The 16,011-nt window shown below is 36.2% G+C and overlaps 1 protein-coding gene across 2 annotated transcripts; it reads right to left on the reverse strand.

The window, feature by feature from the left end:
* Positions 1 to 1,616: 1,616 nt before the first annotated feature.
* On the reverse strand, positions 1,617 to 15,957 carry LOC135694528 (uncharacterized). 2 transcript variants are annotated; one of them, XM_065213308.2, is made up of 14 exons: positions 14,915 to 15,957; positions 14,423 to 14,665; positions 13,017 to 13,154; positions 12,318 to 12,572; positions 11,426 to 11,680; positions 10,877 to 11,053; positions 10,347 to 10,493; positions 8,164 to 8,846; positions 7,038 to 7,731; positions 6,143 to 6,355; positions 5,532 to 5,679; positions 4,715 to 4,900; positions 3,958 to 4,220; positions 1,617 to 3,238 (listed from the first exon to the last, which is right to left on the reverse strand). In XM_065213308.2, exons 1-14 carry the CDS (start codon positions 15,849 to 15,851, stop codon positions 2,781 to 2,783), a joined length of 4,797 nt encoding a protein of 1,598 aa, XP_065069380.2. In that variant the 5' UTR covers positions 15,852 to 15,957; the 3' UTR covers positions 1,617 to 2,780. The 2 variants fall into 2 exon arrangements, with proteins under 2 accessions (XP_065069380.2, XP_065069381.2); XM_065213309.2 differs by lacking the exon at positions 1,617 to 3,238 and having other exon boundaries at positions 4,210 to 4,346.
* Between the last annotated feature and the right edge of the window lie 54 nt (positions 15,958 to 16,011).

Below are 16,011 nucleotides of genomic sequence, written 5' to 3' on the forward strand. Positions count from 1 at the left end.
AGAGTCCCGAATTATGGCATATGCTCTCATAGCTTTCAGTCCGAAGAATGGCTGCTCCTTGTCATAGCCTGTTTCACAGGAAAACTTAAATATCAATTGTACCTTTTAGTTTGCTCAATAATAAATGCGTTCATCATAGTTATTGCTTGTGTGGCTTGTGGTTAACCATCCCTAACCGCATTTTTTCACCTAATGACATAACTTTTTGAATTTGGACTTTGTAGTTCAATGTATTTCAATATTTCCTCTTTTTAAACACGTGTACAGTTGAGTCCCTTTGATTGGTTTAACGAAAATGATTTTTTCAATAGTAGAAATACGCTCCATTTTGATAAGAACAATGTAACTTTGACGAGGTTTAGGGTGATTATTTTCTTAATAATTTGACTCTTGTTTGTTCTTAATATCATTTTGTTTCGGCATTTATTTTCTTCGACTCCATTATATATATTCTAAGGCCACTAAATAAAATGTTTGCATGACATTTTGTGTAGCATGGTCGACCATCTGTTCTCTTTGCTCAAATAAGAGTAACTTTTTAAAAGACAAGTTGTGTTTATATTCTTATTTTTTGGTCTGATGCTGGAAATGTTATTGCGTTGTTATTATTTTTTGGCAAATCAAGCCTGTGTGTTCTTATAAAGTGTATTCTTAAAAAAAAGGAGAGCAAGCCTTTATATTGAAATGCCAAAATAAACCTGGGAATTCAGAAATTACAAAAATTCCCTTTGACTATTAAAATTTCCGTTTATATTTGTGGAAAGGCCGTTGTCTGTTATTTGAAAAAGAAACAATTTTGTGTAACATTGTTACTATTGCTTGGTGGTTTTAGGAGACTCGACGCTGTTGTCTCTTATCATTAAGCAAATAAATACAGAAGAGGCCAGAAATGGAGAAATAGGAACTTTCAATCACCTCCTCGTTGAAGAAAGGGCGTGGTCAAAATGCAATTTAGTTCATGTGCCTTTCCACTATACAAATTCATTCCTGCATTCTTGACATTTGAATATTCTTTCTATTAAGCTGAAGATATTCTAAAATACGTTGAGAAACTTGTGAGCCTCATGAAATATGTGCGTGCTGAAAACTAACTTTGTTACACAAATCGGGAGATACCGAAATGTTTGCTTATATATTATCATATATTTATAAAATAATCTCTATTTGAAAATGAGTGTAACTTAGAAAGGTTTGCTTCCAGTGGCTTGTCTGCACATGTTTCTTTAAAACCGTAACTATCAACTTTAGGTATAGAGACAATGTGTATAGAGAATGTCGAGCAATGATGAAAACAAGGGAGCAAAAATAACGAAGAAATACACACACGAACACTTGCTCTTTGCTACACAGTTCGGGCACACACATTCTGAGCACGCAACACGAAAGAAAAAAGGATTATTTTTTGGTAAATGTAAGTTCAGCAGCATTTGTGAAATTTAATCATTAAAAGAGGCATCGGGTGATCAGGTATTTTGAACAATTGATGTATATGTTGCATGCAGGTGCTGTAGTAAAAGCATGCTTCAATTTACTGCGATAAACAAACCCCAACACGAGCATTAAAAATTTATATGAAATTGAAAAAAACTTTCAGAAAAATAAATCGAGATTCAGTGTACTTAGGCAAAACTTTCTTCAATATTTACACTAACAAAATACTTAATATAACATAATGATATTTTCAAAAAATATTCACAAATTTCAAATGTAATGAAAGAACGGCCAGCTTCGTGCAACAAATATGGCTTTAACTTTGCTGAAAATGGAAGAACTTTCAGCAACAGTTTGAATGATGAGAGAAGTACTCCTAAAACCGTAAAAAAACTTTCTTCAACAGACAACTTTAAAAGTATAACCTAGTTAATTTATGATAAATACTAGTTTGCAATAGACGACGAAAATTGAATTCAGGAGCCTTAGGTTGCTTGTTGTATCTTAGACTTTAAGCACCACGTTAATTCTTTTTGGAATACCACTTTATCACTATTTCACCATTCCTAGCAGTTCATCATCCACATTAATGTTCTTATAGTTCCGTGGATCAATTACCTTCATTTGACAATATCAATGCTTTGGTGTACTGGAAAGGGATAAACAAGCTCCCTTGATTGAGGGCTGAAGGGCTTAATGATTTTTGTACTGCCTAAAAAGAGAGCGGTTTTGTAAGAAGCAAAGGGGATGATGCTTCTGCCTCCTTCTCCTGTGCACAGAATAGCCTTTTCTATCAAATTTAAGCTTGGATGAAGTCATTTGTTCTAAGAAAAAAGTACAATAGTCTATTGTCTTAGACCAAGAAATGTAATTTGGGCATTAGGTGCGAATTCTCCAATAGTAAATATGCTACAAAAGGCCCTCATACCCAGCTTTATGAAGTTATAAACTGTAGCATAAGAATTACGGTAATCGATCCTGGTTATTTAAACATGACAGGTGACTAAACTTTGCGTGGGTTATGTTAATTCCAAAGTAATACTGTAGATTTCAAGGCTTCTATGCTAGATTCCAAACTGCCAGACAACAGTCTAAAAGCCAATATAGAGGCGCGAATGAAAATTGAGGCCTGAACCAAACCGTAGGCAAACAGTACTTGTTTTTTCAACTCTACTAAATCATTTTACTTCACCTAGGTTTCAACTACAAACTATACATGTATGAGGAAAAATGAAAAAAACAAAACAAAACAAAACAAAACAAAACAAAACAAAACAAAACAAAACAAAACAGAAAGTTAAGCTAAACTAAACTCAACTAGATAAGTCTGAAGTGATCCTTTTAAATCCTCATGTTCCTTCCTCTCTCCTTAAAATAGCATCATGCATAATTTGAAAAAAGTTTCTCCTGAAGAACGACGAGTTCATTGTTTGTGACCAAAAAAGTCCTTGACCAAAATTAACATGCAGACCTTCCTTGGAGAAATATGGAATAATTTCATCTAGACTTTCTTCCCAAGTTCCTTTTCGATCAGCAAGATTAATTGCAAACTGGGTGCCTATACCATCAATGGTAAAGAAAATCTTCTTGATTGGCCAAATCAGTCCGCAGCCAACAATTTCGTCAAAATGAATAATCTCATATGTAGTCTCGTCCCCATTTGGTATGAAAAGTCTTTTTTCCTTCACTTTACACGCAAACTTTTTCTTCCTTGCTACTGACTGGTATCCAATATCAAAAGTCGTTGTTTCCTTGTTTGCTGAGCATTTCACTTCAAAGTATAGAACCTCACAAGCATCCACCAGGCCTACCAAAATGAAAAACATTTAGCACCAAAAATATTTTTATTGTAGAAAATTAAGATTGGTTTAACAAAAAGATATTAGAGTGTACTAACTCTTCTAAAGGATGATTCTCTGGCACACACGCAAGAAGTATAGTGGCAAGCGGATAGCGTTACATTAACCTGTGCTTTGCGGAGCGTTTCAACTTTCCGTGCAAGATACTCCTGCTACATTAAATAAATGGCCTAGTAAATCTTCATGAGTACAGTCAAATTAAATAGAGCATGTTGGGCCTAATGCATTTTTTGTATTATTCATAAAGAGAAATCAAGAATTTGAAAGATTTTGGCAATTTTCATGATTGCCGCTCTAGGTTTGTTTCCTTCCAAAAATTCATAAGAGCACTTCCTAATATCCCATAGAGATTCGTAGCTTGGTATTCAATCTATGGCGTTATATAGACCTGAGGATTCCTTACATCTCACATATTGTCTTCAACGACGTAGCAGTACCTTTATCAGAATTTACTCTGCGAGATTTAATAAAGAACAAACAAGCTACCTTACTTTATGAGCCCATAAGCATTTTAAAATACAGAACACAAAGTAAGTTAAGAAAGTAGAAAATAAGAAACACCGCAACGTGCCGAGAACGAACAACAATAAACACAAGCAAAGTAGTAGCTGCCAAAATATTCAGCCCCGGCATACAGGGCTTAATCAGAAAAAATGCTGGTAAAAACCTTTTGAATCCAACAAATCCTTTGGTGAAAAATCAAGATCAGATTTGTGCCTTTGCAAAGCTGCTTTTCTGCTCAAAGTTGGAGGAGACTGGGGAACATTTGGTTGCCAATCTGCAACGTCTGTGGATTTTGTAAAAACGACTGAAGTGTGTGCCTGGCTTGATTCGTCAAAAACATCGTCTTGTTTTGTTTGTGAGTGCAAAGCTTGCATTTCAGTGGATGCTGCTTGCTCGATGCTTTTGTAGCCAAGCGGGGGCTCGTACCTTAAAACAGCAATAATTAAAAGCTTATTAAGGTGTTATTGACCGATGCTTCTTCCATTTGAACAAGGTTTGAGGTTTTTCTTTTGAAAAACGAGTGACGGTTGTGATGTTTTCTTTCGAAAAACCCTAAGATGAAACCAAAAATTGAAATACCTCTGTGCTAGATTGAGACATGCAAAATTTTCTAAATTTCTCACGATATCAATTGATCAACAAAAATATTTTCGATTTATCTTGTTTGAAAATATGACGGTAAAAACAAATGCACTGGTTAAAAGTAAGAAGCAAAAAACACCTTAGTTTGAGAGTGATCACGAGCTTTGGTACATAAACAATTATTTGAGTAGGGTAGGGAACTCTGTCCGTTCATCTCGCTAGGAAACTGTCGCTTATGAAAACAATATAAAGAAAGTTGAAAGATGCAGCACGAAAGTGCGTAATAGCTACATATTTTTCAAGGAAAAAAAATTTAAAAAATTCAAAGCATTGCTCACAGAAAATGTTCTCCACCGAAATTCACTTTGCACTGTTGGTCCAAAGACAGAGAAACTGCGGGATACCAGTCTAAGGACATGTCAATGTTTTTCAGCCCAGTGCCAAGATCTTGCCCATTGAGCCAAAAGGAGGCATCTCCATTAACTGACAGCAAGCATGACACAGTATCCCCAATCGACCATTTTCTACCACACATTGAAAGTATGGAAAGAAAATAATTAAAAAAGGAATGCCAACATCTACAAAAGTCATTTGTACAGGAAAATTTCAGAATGGCACAAAAAATGGAGCAAAACATATGTTATAAAGGATATTAAAACGACTTTTAAAAATAGCAGCAATTTTGATAACAATTAAAGATATGCAATATACAATAGTTCCAATTTAGCAAGTTAATGATCCATGATGCAGAATTATCAGTATGAAATTACCAGATTTATATGAACTCGGCAACTGGATGACTAGCACGATGCCTAAATACATACTGCAAAAAGAAGATTTTCTTTGCCTATCTAAACTAGCATATCTAAACCAACATTCAGTGAACATTTTTCCAACAAATAATCCAAGAGCATTTGAATGTGAACATTTGTGCATGTGATCATGTGATTGAGCATGTGAACATTTGTCTTTTAGCCACGCCAAAAGGTTATGAAAACTTCACATGATAGTGATTGTTATGCCTTACTAAAATCCTTGTAGAAATTTATGAAAATCGGAGAAAAACGTGACATAAGTATCTAATCTTTGAAAAGAGTATTTCTACAGTCAGCAACACATCTTAATCGTTAACCACTACAGATGTTAAATACTCACTTTCCGTAATTGTTTTCCTTGCTGTCATCGTGTGGTCCTTGTCCATGCCATACTCGACACCTTGATCCGTCAAATGCAAAGGACTTCGGGTTGTCACCAACACCTAGGCCCTTCTCGGGCTCATGCAATGTTCGATCAGATGTCCAGCCTAGAGCGTAAAATGAAGCTTTCAAAGTCCAAGGTTTGACTTTAGCAGTTGAAATACAAAATTGGAATAGGCTTAGACTATAATGAAAATTAATGACCACGGTCCGATATTCACTTAAATTAGCAGGGTGAAGGTTTTGAGCAACCACCCAAAGCTATCTGTTTTTGTCGCCAAGTATTTGTTTGCATTGTCAGTTTATTCGTCCTATGGAAAACTGGACAAAGAGAGCCAATGAACTTCACTTGATTTCAAAAGCCTCCATGATCATCATCAGTAAAAGGATTTCGTGAGGGGAAAAAGTGAATCTGAAACCAGTGCCCATGGATGCTATATTTGCAACGAAGCTCACCCTCAGCTCACCCAAGGCGACCAATGACAAATTTCAGTCAACAAGCTCCCTGGAAAGTATGGCATAATCAACCACTATACGGATTGGCTACTTTCAAAAGCCGTATCTACTTACCTATCTGCATTATGCCTTTGCTGAAAAGACTGACTTCGTAGTACCAGCCTGATAATGTACCAGGCGCAGAAACAAGTTTTGAGACATGTTTTGTCGCAGTGATGCTCTCGAAAGTCCAGTTTCCATTGTAAACCTCCAAGTAATCATTGCTGATCAACATTGACGTAGTCATATTGCTGACATCCAGCTTCACAACATGCGTATATTCGATAGCTAAGAGTAAGCAATACAGTTTTTGTTTATTCTTAGAAAAAGAGAAATGACAAACAGTAGATCAGCAGTAGAACAACCCTCTCTAAGAGGAACTACTTAATTGTAGAAGAACTACTGAATCGAAAGCACATCAAATTTTACTTCTGGGCTCCAGTATGTCTCTCAATTAGGTGTTTTAACCATTTTTTGCTAATCTTCTAACTTTCACACAAAAACTGAGATAGAAAGCTCATAATAAGTATGAACATAATTTTCTGTGGTTGTGCAGAGGAATATTTGGGTTGCGAGCATCGGTTCCTCTTGGCCTCATGGTATCAATACAGTCATAAATATCAAAACTGTTGCATGGAACATGTTGATGTATCAAAATACCTTAACATGCATTGGGTACAATTTATATACAAAAAGCAAAAGTAGAAAGCAGTTTAAGCCCCTGCTTTAATAGATACGTTTTTTCATATCAATAGAAATGAAATGAAAAATTTGCGTCTACACGGAATCGATGCATTTCAAATCATTGCACTTGAATGTTGATTTCAGTTAAAAGAGTCACGATTTGATTCATAGACTGATCGTGTTGTGTAGACGGCGAACCAAAATTGCGTTTTCATCTGAAAAGGAATTTCTGTGGACGGTACCTCACTTCATAACAACAATAGTAACAAACAAGAGGAAACAATACCTTCATTCTCGCCATCACTTGGTGAAGCTGAGCACAGCTTGCTTATAGTGGCTGCGACTACCATTCCCCATTGGATTCTGTTTTCCTGCTTGCAACCTAGTAAAATGCACCACAGAATATGGACAAATCGGAAAATATCACTTATGTTTTCACATTGCTTATGTTCTCCACGATGAATTGCAAAATAAGTAGTCATCAAGGCATAATTCGTCAAATTCACAAGCGCTTCGTCAAAATCCTCCAGGTCTGAAGCAATATCTTTCAGTGGAGATTTAGCTCTTTGAGCCGCTTCACTTAGAGTTCTGGAGAGAGAGCCAGTACGCGTAGTGGGCCAATCGTTCGGGTTGAAAGCCGAAGAAGAGCGCATTCGCTGTGCAGACGCCATCCTTGTTACGTCAAAGAATCCTCTGCCTTGAGACAATCCAAGGTCATCATCATCATTATCAGGAATTGGAGGTAGATCTTCCTCCTCGAAATCGTCGAAGTCAAAATTATCATTATCATGCTCATCAGCTCTCCGCCCAAAGTCACTTTCGCTCCGCCTTGAGCTCCGGCTCCTCTCGCTGAGCCTTGAATCCCTGTTCGGATTTCTTCTCATCCCTTCGTAATTCACTTCATTTTGAAACTCGAAATTCAATTCCTCTCTAACAGGAAAGGAAGCAGCAACAGCAACATCGTCTTCTTGGACTTGGTCCTGCAAAAAGATATTAATCTAACGGGGAAATAAGCACGCCAGGAGTCTAGCTTTGAAATAAAAGGGTAATCGCTGTAAAAATGGCTAGAATCTTCTCATTTTCTCGTCAGTCACATTCGCAGTTAAAAATATGAGCAGTCTGTGTTTTACATAAAAGTTATTATTTATCCTTTTACAAATACTTGATATTTGAAGACAATTTTTCTGGTACCGCAAAAATTGAAGATGGCACGAAACAAACATGTTTCCAATAATGACATAATGCGGTAATTTAAGTACACCTAGATAGGACTTTACTGCTACTTTGTGCCATCTTAATAATTTTTCTGTTGGCAAATAAAATAGTTGAAAATATAGTGAGTGTACTCCAGAGTTAACCTCCCCCTTAAGTGGAGCTTCTATGCATCTTTTACTGCTTGATGTTGCTCTCACCGTCTCGTCTTTTATAATAGCACATGCATCGATAAGTTGTTTGTCCCCATCTGCAATGTCATCTTCTTTGATTTTGCGAAACGTCTTTTCGAAGGTCACCTGAGCAATCAAAGCTTCGATCTCCTCTCCATGTGTCTTTGGATCCGCACAGAAAGGTGAAATTATCCCTGATCCCTCATCGAAGACATCACTTGCACCAACCGAATAACGCTCGGTTTGCCCAGGTTTCCGTGTTTGGAAAACACCAAGATTTACATTGTGAGACAAATCTGTTTCGCCCATTACGTCAACAATATCGCTGAAAACAGCTGAGTGCCTTGTATTTTTGTTGCTGGACTCTGAAACTAATTGCGATTCTCTGCCACTAACAAAAATATCTTCGTCTGGCGAGCAAAGGGTGCGTCTCAAATTTGCCCTTTCAAAGTATTCAGCGTCCTCTTTTAAAGAGACTAGCAGCACACCACAACTCGTAAAAAGGAAGGATTTGATGGCACCCAACAAAGGACTGTCGCAGAATCTGTTGTGGCTGTCAGGGTTGGTGCTAAGCGAGTGCGAAATCTTCATTGCTCCTACGCAGTGAGCAACCATGAGAGGCTTTGCGGCTAACTGATCAGTGCCCATGCAGGCGAAACACCAAATCAATTCGGCAATGTAGTCTAACAGGCCAGCGGTTGAGAGCATGACTAGTAGGAGTAAACACAAGCATGTTACCATCCAAAAACAATCAGATAAATATGGTGGAGAAATTAGCAGTTTTTAGGGCTGCTCAAATTTAACTGGATAAATAAATAAATGGAACTTCAATACCAATTTGAAAAAGACTTATATAATGCTTACAAATATAATTTTGGGAGCATGCGGCTTTTATCAGAAATTCTCTACATCGATCAGGTAAAAACAGCTTTACATCTAAGTCTTGTTTATTGTTCTATGATCAGAATGCTTCATAAGCTTTTACAATCACACAATCATTCATTGCATGGTTATACCCTCGGGTGAAGGTAACAGACATTCTTCTTTATAGTTTTGAAAATGCAAAGCAAGATGAGGAAAATCAAAACATTTCTGTCAGTCAAACAACCCATTATTGTGACTAAGTCGTTGGGTTTGGAGTTAGATATGGAGTTATATTATAAATATCTTGGTATAATAATAAATGAAAATATGACATGGGGGGATCACATTGCTTCATTGCAGCAAAAAATAGAAAAAAGAATAGGTTTGTTAAAAAGAATCAGTCATCTAATCCCTAGGGCACAACGTTTAATTTTGGTAAATACTATGATAATATCATTGTTTGATTATGGAGATACTGTTTGGGGGGATAGAAATAACCAATGTTCGATGAAGACTCTGCAAGTTCTTCATAACAAATGCGCCAAACTGGTATTGAACATGAAACCAAATGACTCAAGCACGAAGGCCTTAAATTTACTGAACTGGAAATCTCTAGATATCAGACGAAAGTTCCATCGATGTGCCACCATTTACAAGTCGAAAAAAAACGATATAAGTTACACTTTCAGCAATAAAACAGGACACGATTTGCATAACATCCAGACAAGGAACAAAGAGCAATACCATCTATCTAAAGTAAGGACAAATTGGGGGAAGCACGTGTCATACTATCTGTTTGTTGATGACTGGAATAAACTGGACACAAACATTAAGTTGGCAGGAACTTTTAATATTTTCAAAAACAAAGGTTTTGGACAATGTGAACTGATTTTAATCCACTCTTAATATGATGAACTTTTTTAATTTTGTAATGTTTTAATAAATCGATACAATTAGTTAAATAGAAGATCCTCATGAAAAGCACCCTCGAGTGACTGAGGCCATCCTCTGTAAATATTTATCTTATTATTATTATTATTATTATTATTATTATTATTATTATTATTTTTAACCTCATACTACAGTCCACTAGCGTTTATAGAATTTCGAAGAATGCCAAATATAATACACGAAGTTGTCATAATGTCATATCTAACTAAAGTTTCCCTCTGTTAACAGACTTCAAATAAACTCTTGTACTCAATTAAATGGATACACAAACATTTCAAAATATCCCATTTCATAATGATGTAATTTTTTCAATACCCAGAATAACAACTAGTGTTACAAATGTAATACGATAAACTACAATGAAACTGTTTTTAGCGACGTGTGGTAATTCTTACCAGTTTGATGCTTCTGGTGTCGTGCCAAAGTCGACAGTATCTCTAGCTCTGGAACTTTGCTTATATTGCTGCAAGCCGGTGCACTTACAAGGATATTCAAGATGGGTTTGAGCAAACTTTCCTGAACAAAAGTGTTTACTTGATCAGCTGCAAAAAAATAGTGGCCTGGCTAAGAAAATGCAACTTTTTCATGTCTCTTTTAAAATGTACTATTTACATTCACATATATCTTCAGGTTACAACAGTTGTCCAAGGTGAAAGAAACATAGCGGTTAAAAAATACTTTATAAAATATTGCCTAAAGTGTTTTAATAAAGCAAAAATCACAGTTTAAAACCTTCAATAAAGGCATAGATTGTGTACTGCCACAATACTGATATTATATTACACAGGACTGCTGAAAATATTACAAAAAGCTGCAAAAAAATAAATGAAGATTAAGAAACAAAATTTTTTTTTTAAATTTTGCAAAATGATTCAACATGTCTTTAAGAATGTGCTGCAAATAGAAATATTGTGTTCCAACTCACACAAATTTATTGATATGGTCAGTTCAAGACTCTCTTTTGCCTGATTTGCCAGTATAGACTTCACACTGTTGCATCTATCTGACTGTGCAACAACACACCAACAATCATTTTCCTCAAATTCGTCATGAAATAGGCCATACTCTTCCAAAGCTGTTAAGATATTCATTCCTTGAACCTCTGCAATAAGATTTTCCTCTTAAAAATCAAGACTAGAGTAGCAGACTTTTTCTAATGAATATTTTTGGGAAAAACCAACTACTTGTTGACAAATAGAGATACTTGCAGCTTAATGTTTCATGCTAAATGTTGAGCACATTAAGGTATTGAGTGAAATGAACAGGGTGGCAAAGAGAAAGAAAAATTGAAATTAATGGATAAGTGATACATGAGGAGCATAGAGGATGCCTGTCCTGGATTGTGATAATGTGAAGGAATGGTTAAGAAAAAAAAAATGTAAACTGGCCTAAGCAGAGTCACAACATATAAATTTACTCAATGGCAGTAAATTTCATCAATATAAAAAAGTACAGAAAGCAACATGTTGCATACCTTTCATAAATGAATTGACTTCACCTTGTGTTGTCATAATGAAAAGCTCATTGTGTTTGAGATTCTTTAGCTCTGCCAACAAACTGGCAGCATCAGTCAAATTCCCCAAGTCAAATGCCCTGCCTCTACTGATTTTATATTCCAAGAAATTGATTTTAACCATGTTTATTCCATGCTTGACAGGGCTATGCTCTTTGCCATCAATTTTTATACTTGAGTCTATACCTGCCTTCAGACTAAGTTGTAGACTTGCATCTAGAATGCAATGATTTTTTAAGGTTCTACTGCCAAAATATTACCAGGAGAGTGGTAAATTCAACACCTTGGGCATTCAGACATGCATTCTATGTGATATCAAACTCTTCATCTTGGGTAAGAAGCTAGCTTTCCTTGATTGATTAAAAAAGGAAACAAAGTAGTTGTCTTTTTCCAGTAATGGCTGAGAGGTAAAAAATTGGATTCATCTCTTTAAACCATGTAACATATATTTCTGTTCACCTTCCAGTCAATATATGAAGTTTTAATCTTTAGAGTATCAAGCATTCTCTGTCAGGTGTTACTCACTAGTTTTCTAAAATCACTATCTGAAAAATTGCAATAGGAGAGGGCCTGTTTACAAAAATGTTCTCAGTTCAAAGAATCCGCTCAGTTCAAAGAATCCGAAATATCAAATTATAAAATCATCAATAATAGGAATGCAGGAAAACCCACATTTCTGAAGCAATAGTGTCCTTTCAAAAATCTTCCCCTGCTACAGGGTAGAGCCCATAGCTCATGGTTGCCACTGACAAGGTGCTGTCAAAGGGGTAACAACAGTGAAAAAAAGATATGAAAAATTCATATTGTTATTTTTGAATGGCTATAAAAAGCAACTGACATGATTCCAAAGTACCTGTAAACCCCAACATGACTAAAATTTTTGAGGCCTGTGCAGTTATCTGTGGCATCTCTGATTCTTTAACTGCCATTTCCAATAACAATCCAATGCCACCATTCTTTATGATCCTCTCTCTAGCTTCATCAGAAGACATCGCAAGATTAAGGAGCAATGACGAAGCCCAAAACTGCAATTCTGTACTTTCGGACTTTAAGAGCCCAAGCACTGTTTTTATGCATCCATATTCTACTGCCATTTTATGCAGGGGTTCTAAAAAACAGAATTATCTAAAGTATATGAAATAAACAAGCAACAGGGATAGCATTAAACTACATTCCTCTCTTGATTTAAAACATTAAGTTTAAAAGGATATTGTAAACTTTTTAGCTTTCAAAATATCAGCTGAAAGAAACTTCCCCTTGCATCAATGCTGTATATAAATCATCTTAGAAAAATAGGCAAATAAAATCTTTTCATCTTGAAAGAGAAATGGGATGTGTATGCTATCAAAAATATATTTTTTAAACATAGAAATTTATTAAATACACTAACATGAACCAAAAAGCTATTGACAACATGAAATGGAACATGATAAAAATAACTGTTTACCAGTCTGCCATAAAGTGTTTGATGCCGTATAGGCAGAGCTGTGCATGTGTTTTGGTGTTTACAACTGGACAATTTAGAGCATAATAGTAGGCAAAAACTACTTACCACAAGAGCAAAAGAAACCAAGAGTTTCAGCCACAAGTTTGATGTCACAGGGTCCCTCTAGTGTATCTTGAGTCAACAGTATAGTTGACTTGAGCAAATCTTCATTTGCTTGGATCATTTTCAAAGCAGCTTGCTTTCCTGAAAAAGTCTCTATACATATCATATTGAGCAATATAATCTACAAACTTGCTAAGAACAAAGCTCACTTTCGCTGAAGTTATTATTGAGTAAAAGTTTTACTGGGCAGTCCTCAGTCTGTATCAAGGAGGGTAGGGGACACAAAGGTAGCTTCAACTGATCACATGTCTTGAGCAGCCAAGGCTTCATTGACTATGCCTCAAGTGGCCATGCTTTATCAATGCAGGTGTATCTTAAAGTATGTTTTGAGATTTTTGAAAAGCTTGAAAACAGCTTCCTAAGAATCATTCTCATGTAATGAGTCTTTCAAAACAATTAGAAGCAATGTGTGCCAAAATGAGTTTTGAGGTGGTAATATCTAGCAAAGGGGGGCATCTGTTTTCAAATGTATCACCTGGTTGCTCTTGCTATCTTGATATATACTCAGAGGCAGATCCAGACTACAGCGGCCTATGCAGAAGCATAAGTCAGATTTTTACAACAACAAAATAAAATGGAAACTATCAAAAAGTTCAATCAATATTTTCTTTGGCAAATTCGTTAGCAACGTCTGTCCTAGATCCTCCCCCTGTTGATACCAACAACATGCAGATGACAGCAGGGCATATATTTTGCTGACCATCTTTTGGCCTCTACACAGAAAAGTCAAGTGGCAATTTTAGGCATTTATCTGCTCCATATTTTCTGAATCCAGAAACTTGTTTGTTCCTCGAGAGCCAATCACCACTTGCATGACCTATGCAAACATCTCTTTTAAGCCAATCAGAGTGTACTTCACCTCTGCAATCTTTGGGGCGAGCATAGGTGAGATTTGATTTATCGAACCAGAACTTGAGCTTGCCTTGGCAGCGGTACAGCCAGCCAATAGGGATCGGAGTTTACACCTTGCAATTGTTTACAGTGAACCTATGCAACTGTTTGCTGCAACCAATGAAATGGAAATTGAGATCACCCCTTCACAACTGCTAAGGAACATATAGCTAAGTCAGGCGACTTTGAAGTGTCTATTCTGTAGTGCTGTGGTATGACCACTGCATTCGGAATGTGGGTGGCCCTGGAGTCGTTTCCTTGGAATACCTTTTTGGAATCCCCTATTGAATATCAGTGAAACTGATTTTATTCAGAAAAATTTGGGCATTTCCAACACAAAAAGGCATGGCTTCTCTTTCAGACAACCTTTGCATTAGTCAGAATTCAGGCAGGATTCACGCTTGTTTACTAAAATAAGATAAGAAAATAACAAAAAGCTAGTTAAATTTGTTTATTACCTGTCATAGCCAGATCATGAACCAACAACATTGACCAGTATAAAAGGTCAGTGTTTCCAGAAGCCAGGCAGACTGACAATCTCTTCAAAAGTGGCTTAAACTTCAGCAACTTTTTCTTGAAATTGTCATCATTGATGCTCAGGAAACAATAAATTCTTAAAACAAGTCTCTGTAAACTTGACTCACTGCTGACAAGTATATTATACAATGTTTTGACGAGGTTTGGAATCTTTGAGATAACACCTAACATAAAAAATAAAAACTTAGATAAAAAGGTGCCTGATTTTAAAGGTGATAGGAATTTATTTCTGCCCTTAGGAAAGTTAAACCATCATTAGTTAGATCATTATTATAAACAAGAGGTAGCTTGTATCCTAAAAATAAAGCATTTTAAACAAGATTTTCACTCTCAATTATAGTTACCTAAACCTCCTAAAAAGTAGGTTTAGTAACTTGTAGTAACTTTTAGTAACTTTGAGTCAAATCTACTACCTCTGTGAAGATCTTTCAGCAAAAACTCATGCAACAATGCTGTACTCCAGTAAATCAAATCAGGATCATCTGATTTAAGACATCCAACCAACACAGGTATGATCCCCAGCTGGGCCATTTCTTGAAGAAACTCTTCAGTAACATAATCTTCAAAAAGGTTAATATGCATCACCAATATTTGTAAACAATTTCTTGAGATCCAAGCATCACCAATTGTTCTGAGGAAACATAGAGTTGTACGGTGTATAATTCCATAGCTTATAAGGTTGCATCTCATTTGTTCATGCTGCATCATTTGTTGCAAAATCAAGATAGACAATCTTCGAATATCCGTTGTTATATTATCTGATGGATCTGAGATAAGTTCCAACAAAAAAGCAACCAGTTCTTTACATGTTTTAAAGAACACAGTTAGATTTGAGTCCGATTCAGAAACTAGATCAAGAATTGTAACAATCGAGAACTTCAATGTTTGCTCAACCTCATAATCTGCGTAGCAATTCTCTGCTAACTTTGCCACTTGAAAATCATTTGAAATCATTTTTACGCATTTGAGCAAAGTAGCCAGTACATTGTTCTTCATGACGATGGGCTTGAATTCCCGCGTTTTACAAATCGTACACAGTACGCTCACGGCTTTCATCTGACGGGTCTGATTCTCTGACGTGCATTGCTCAAGTAGATATTTCAGATTTTTCTTTGATACCATGCGATCACTGAGTACTTGCTTTGCACAATTTTTCAAAGCATAATTCTCTGACCGAGCAAGAATAGCAAGATCATCTGCGTTTATTTCACGCGCGAGATCTGTCAAATTTCGTTCCTTCGCATTCCGTATTTTTTGCCATTCGCTGTAAAGTTTCCAAGTTGCAATGCAACCAGCAGCTGCAGCTAAAGCTGTAGTGGTCACTAACGCTTTATTTGTCCTTTCAGTCATGTTTAATAGTTGTTATCTTATGCATTTCCTTCTAGTTGTCCCATTATCTGAACGGTCATAAAAGAAATGCAATGTTCCACCATATCTCTATGGTCCCACCTTAAATTTTACAGGGGACAAAGAAAGAAACATGAAGCATGCAACCCCAACAACCCAAACA

Source organism: Rhopilema esculentum, chromosome 8 (genome assembly GCF_057945365.1).
Source record: "Rhopilema esculentum isolate cy_ngs chromosome 8, ASM5794536v1, whole genome shotgun sequence".
In the NCBI taxonomy this organism is placed as follows: Eukaryota; Metazoa; Cnidaria; class Scyphozoa; order Rhizostomeae; family Rhizostomatidae; genus Rhopilema; species Rhopilema esculentum.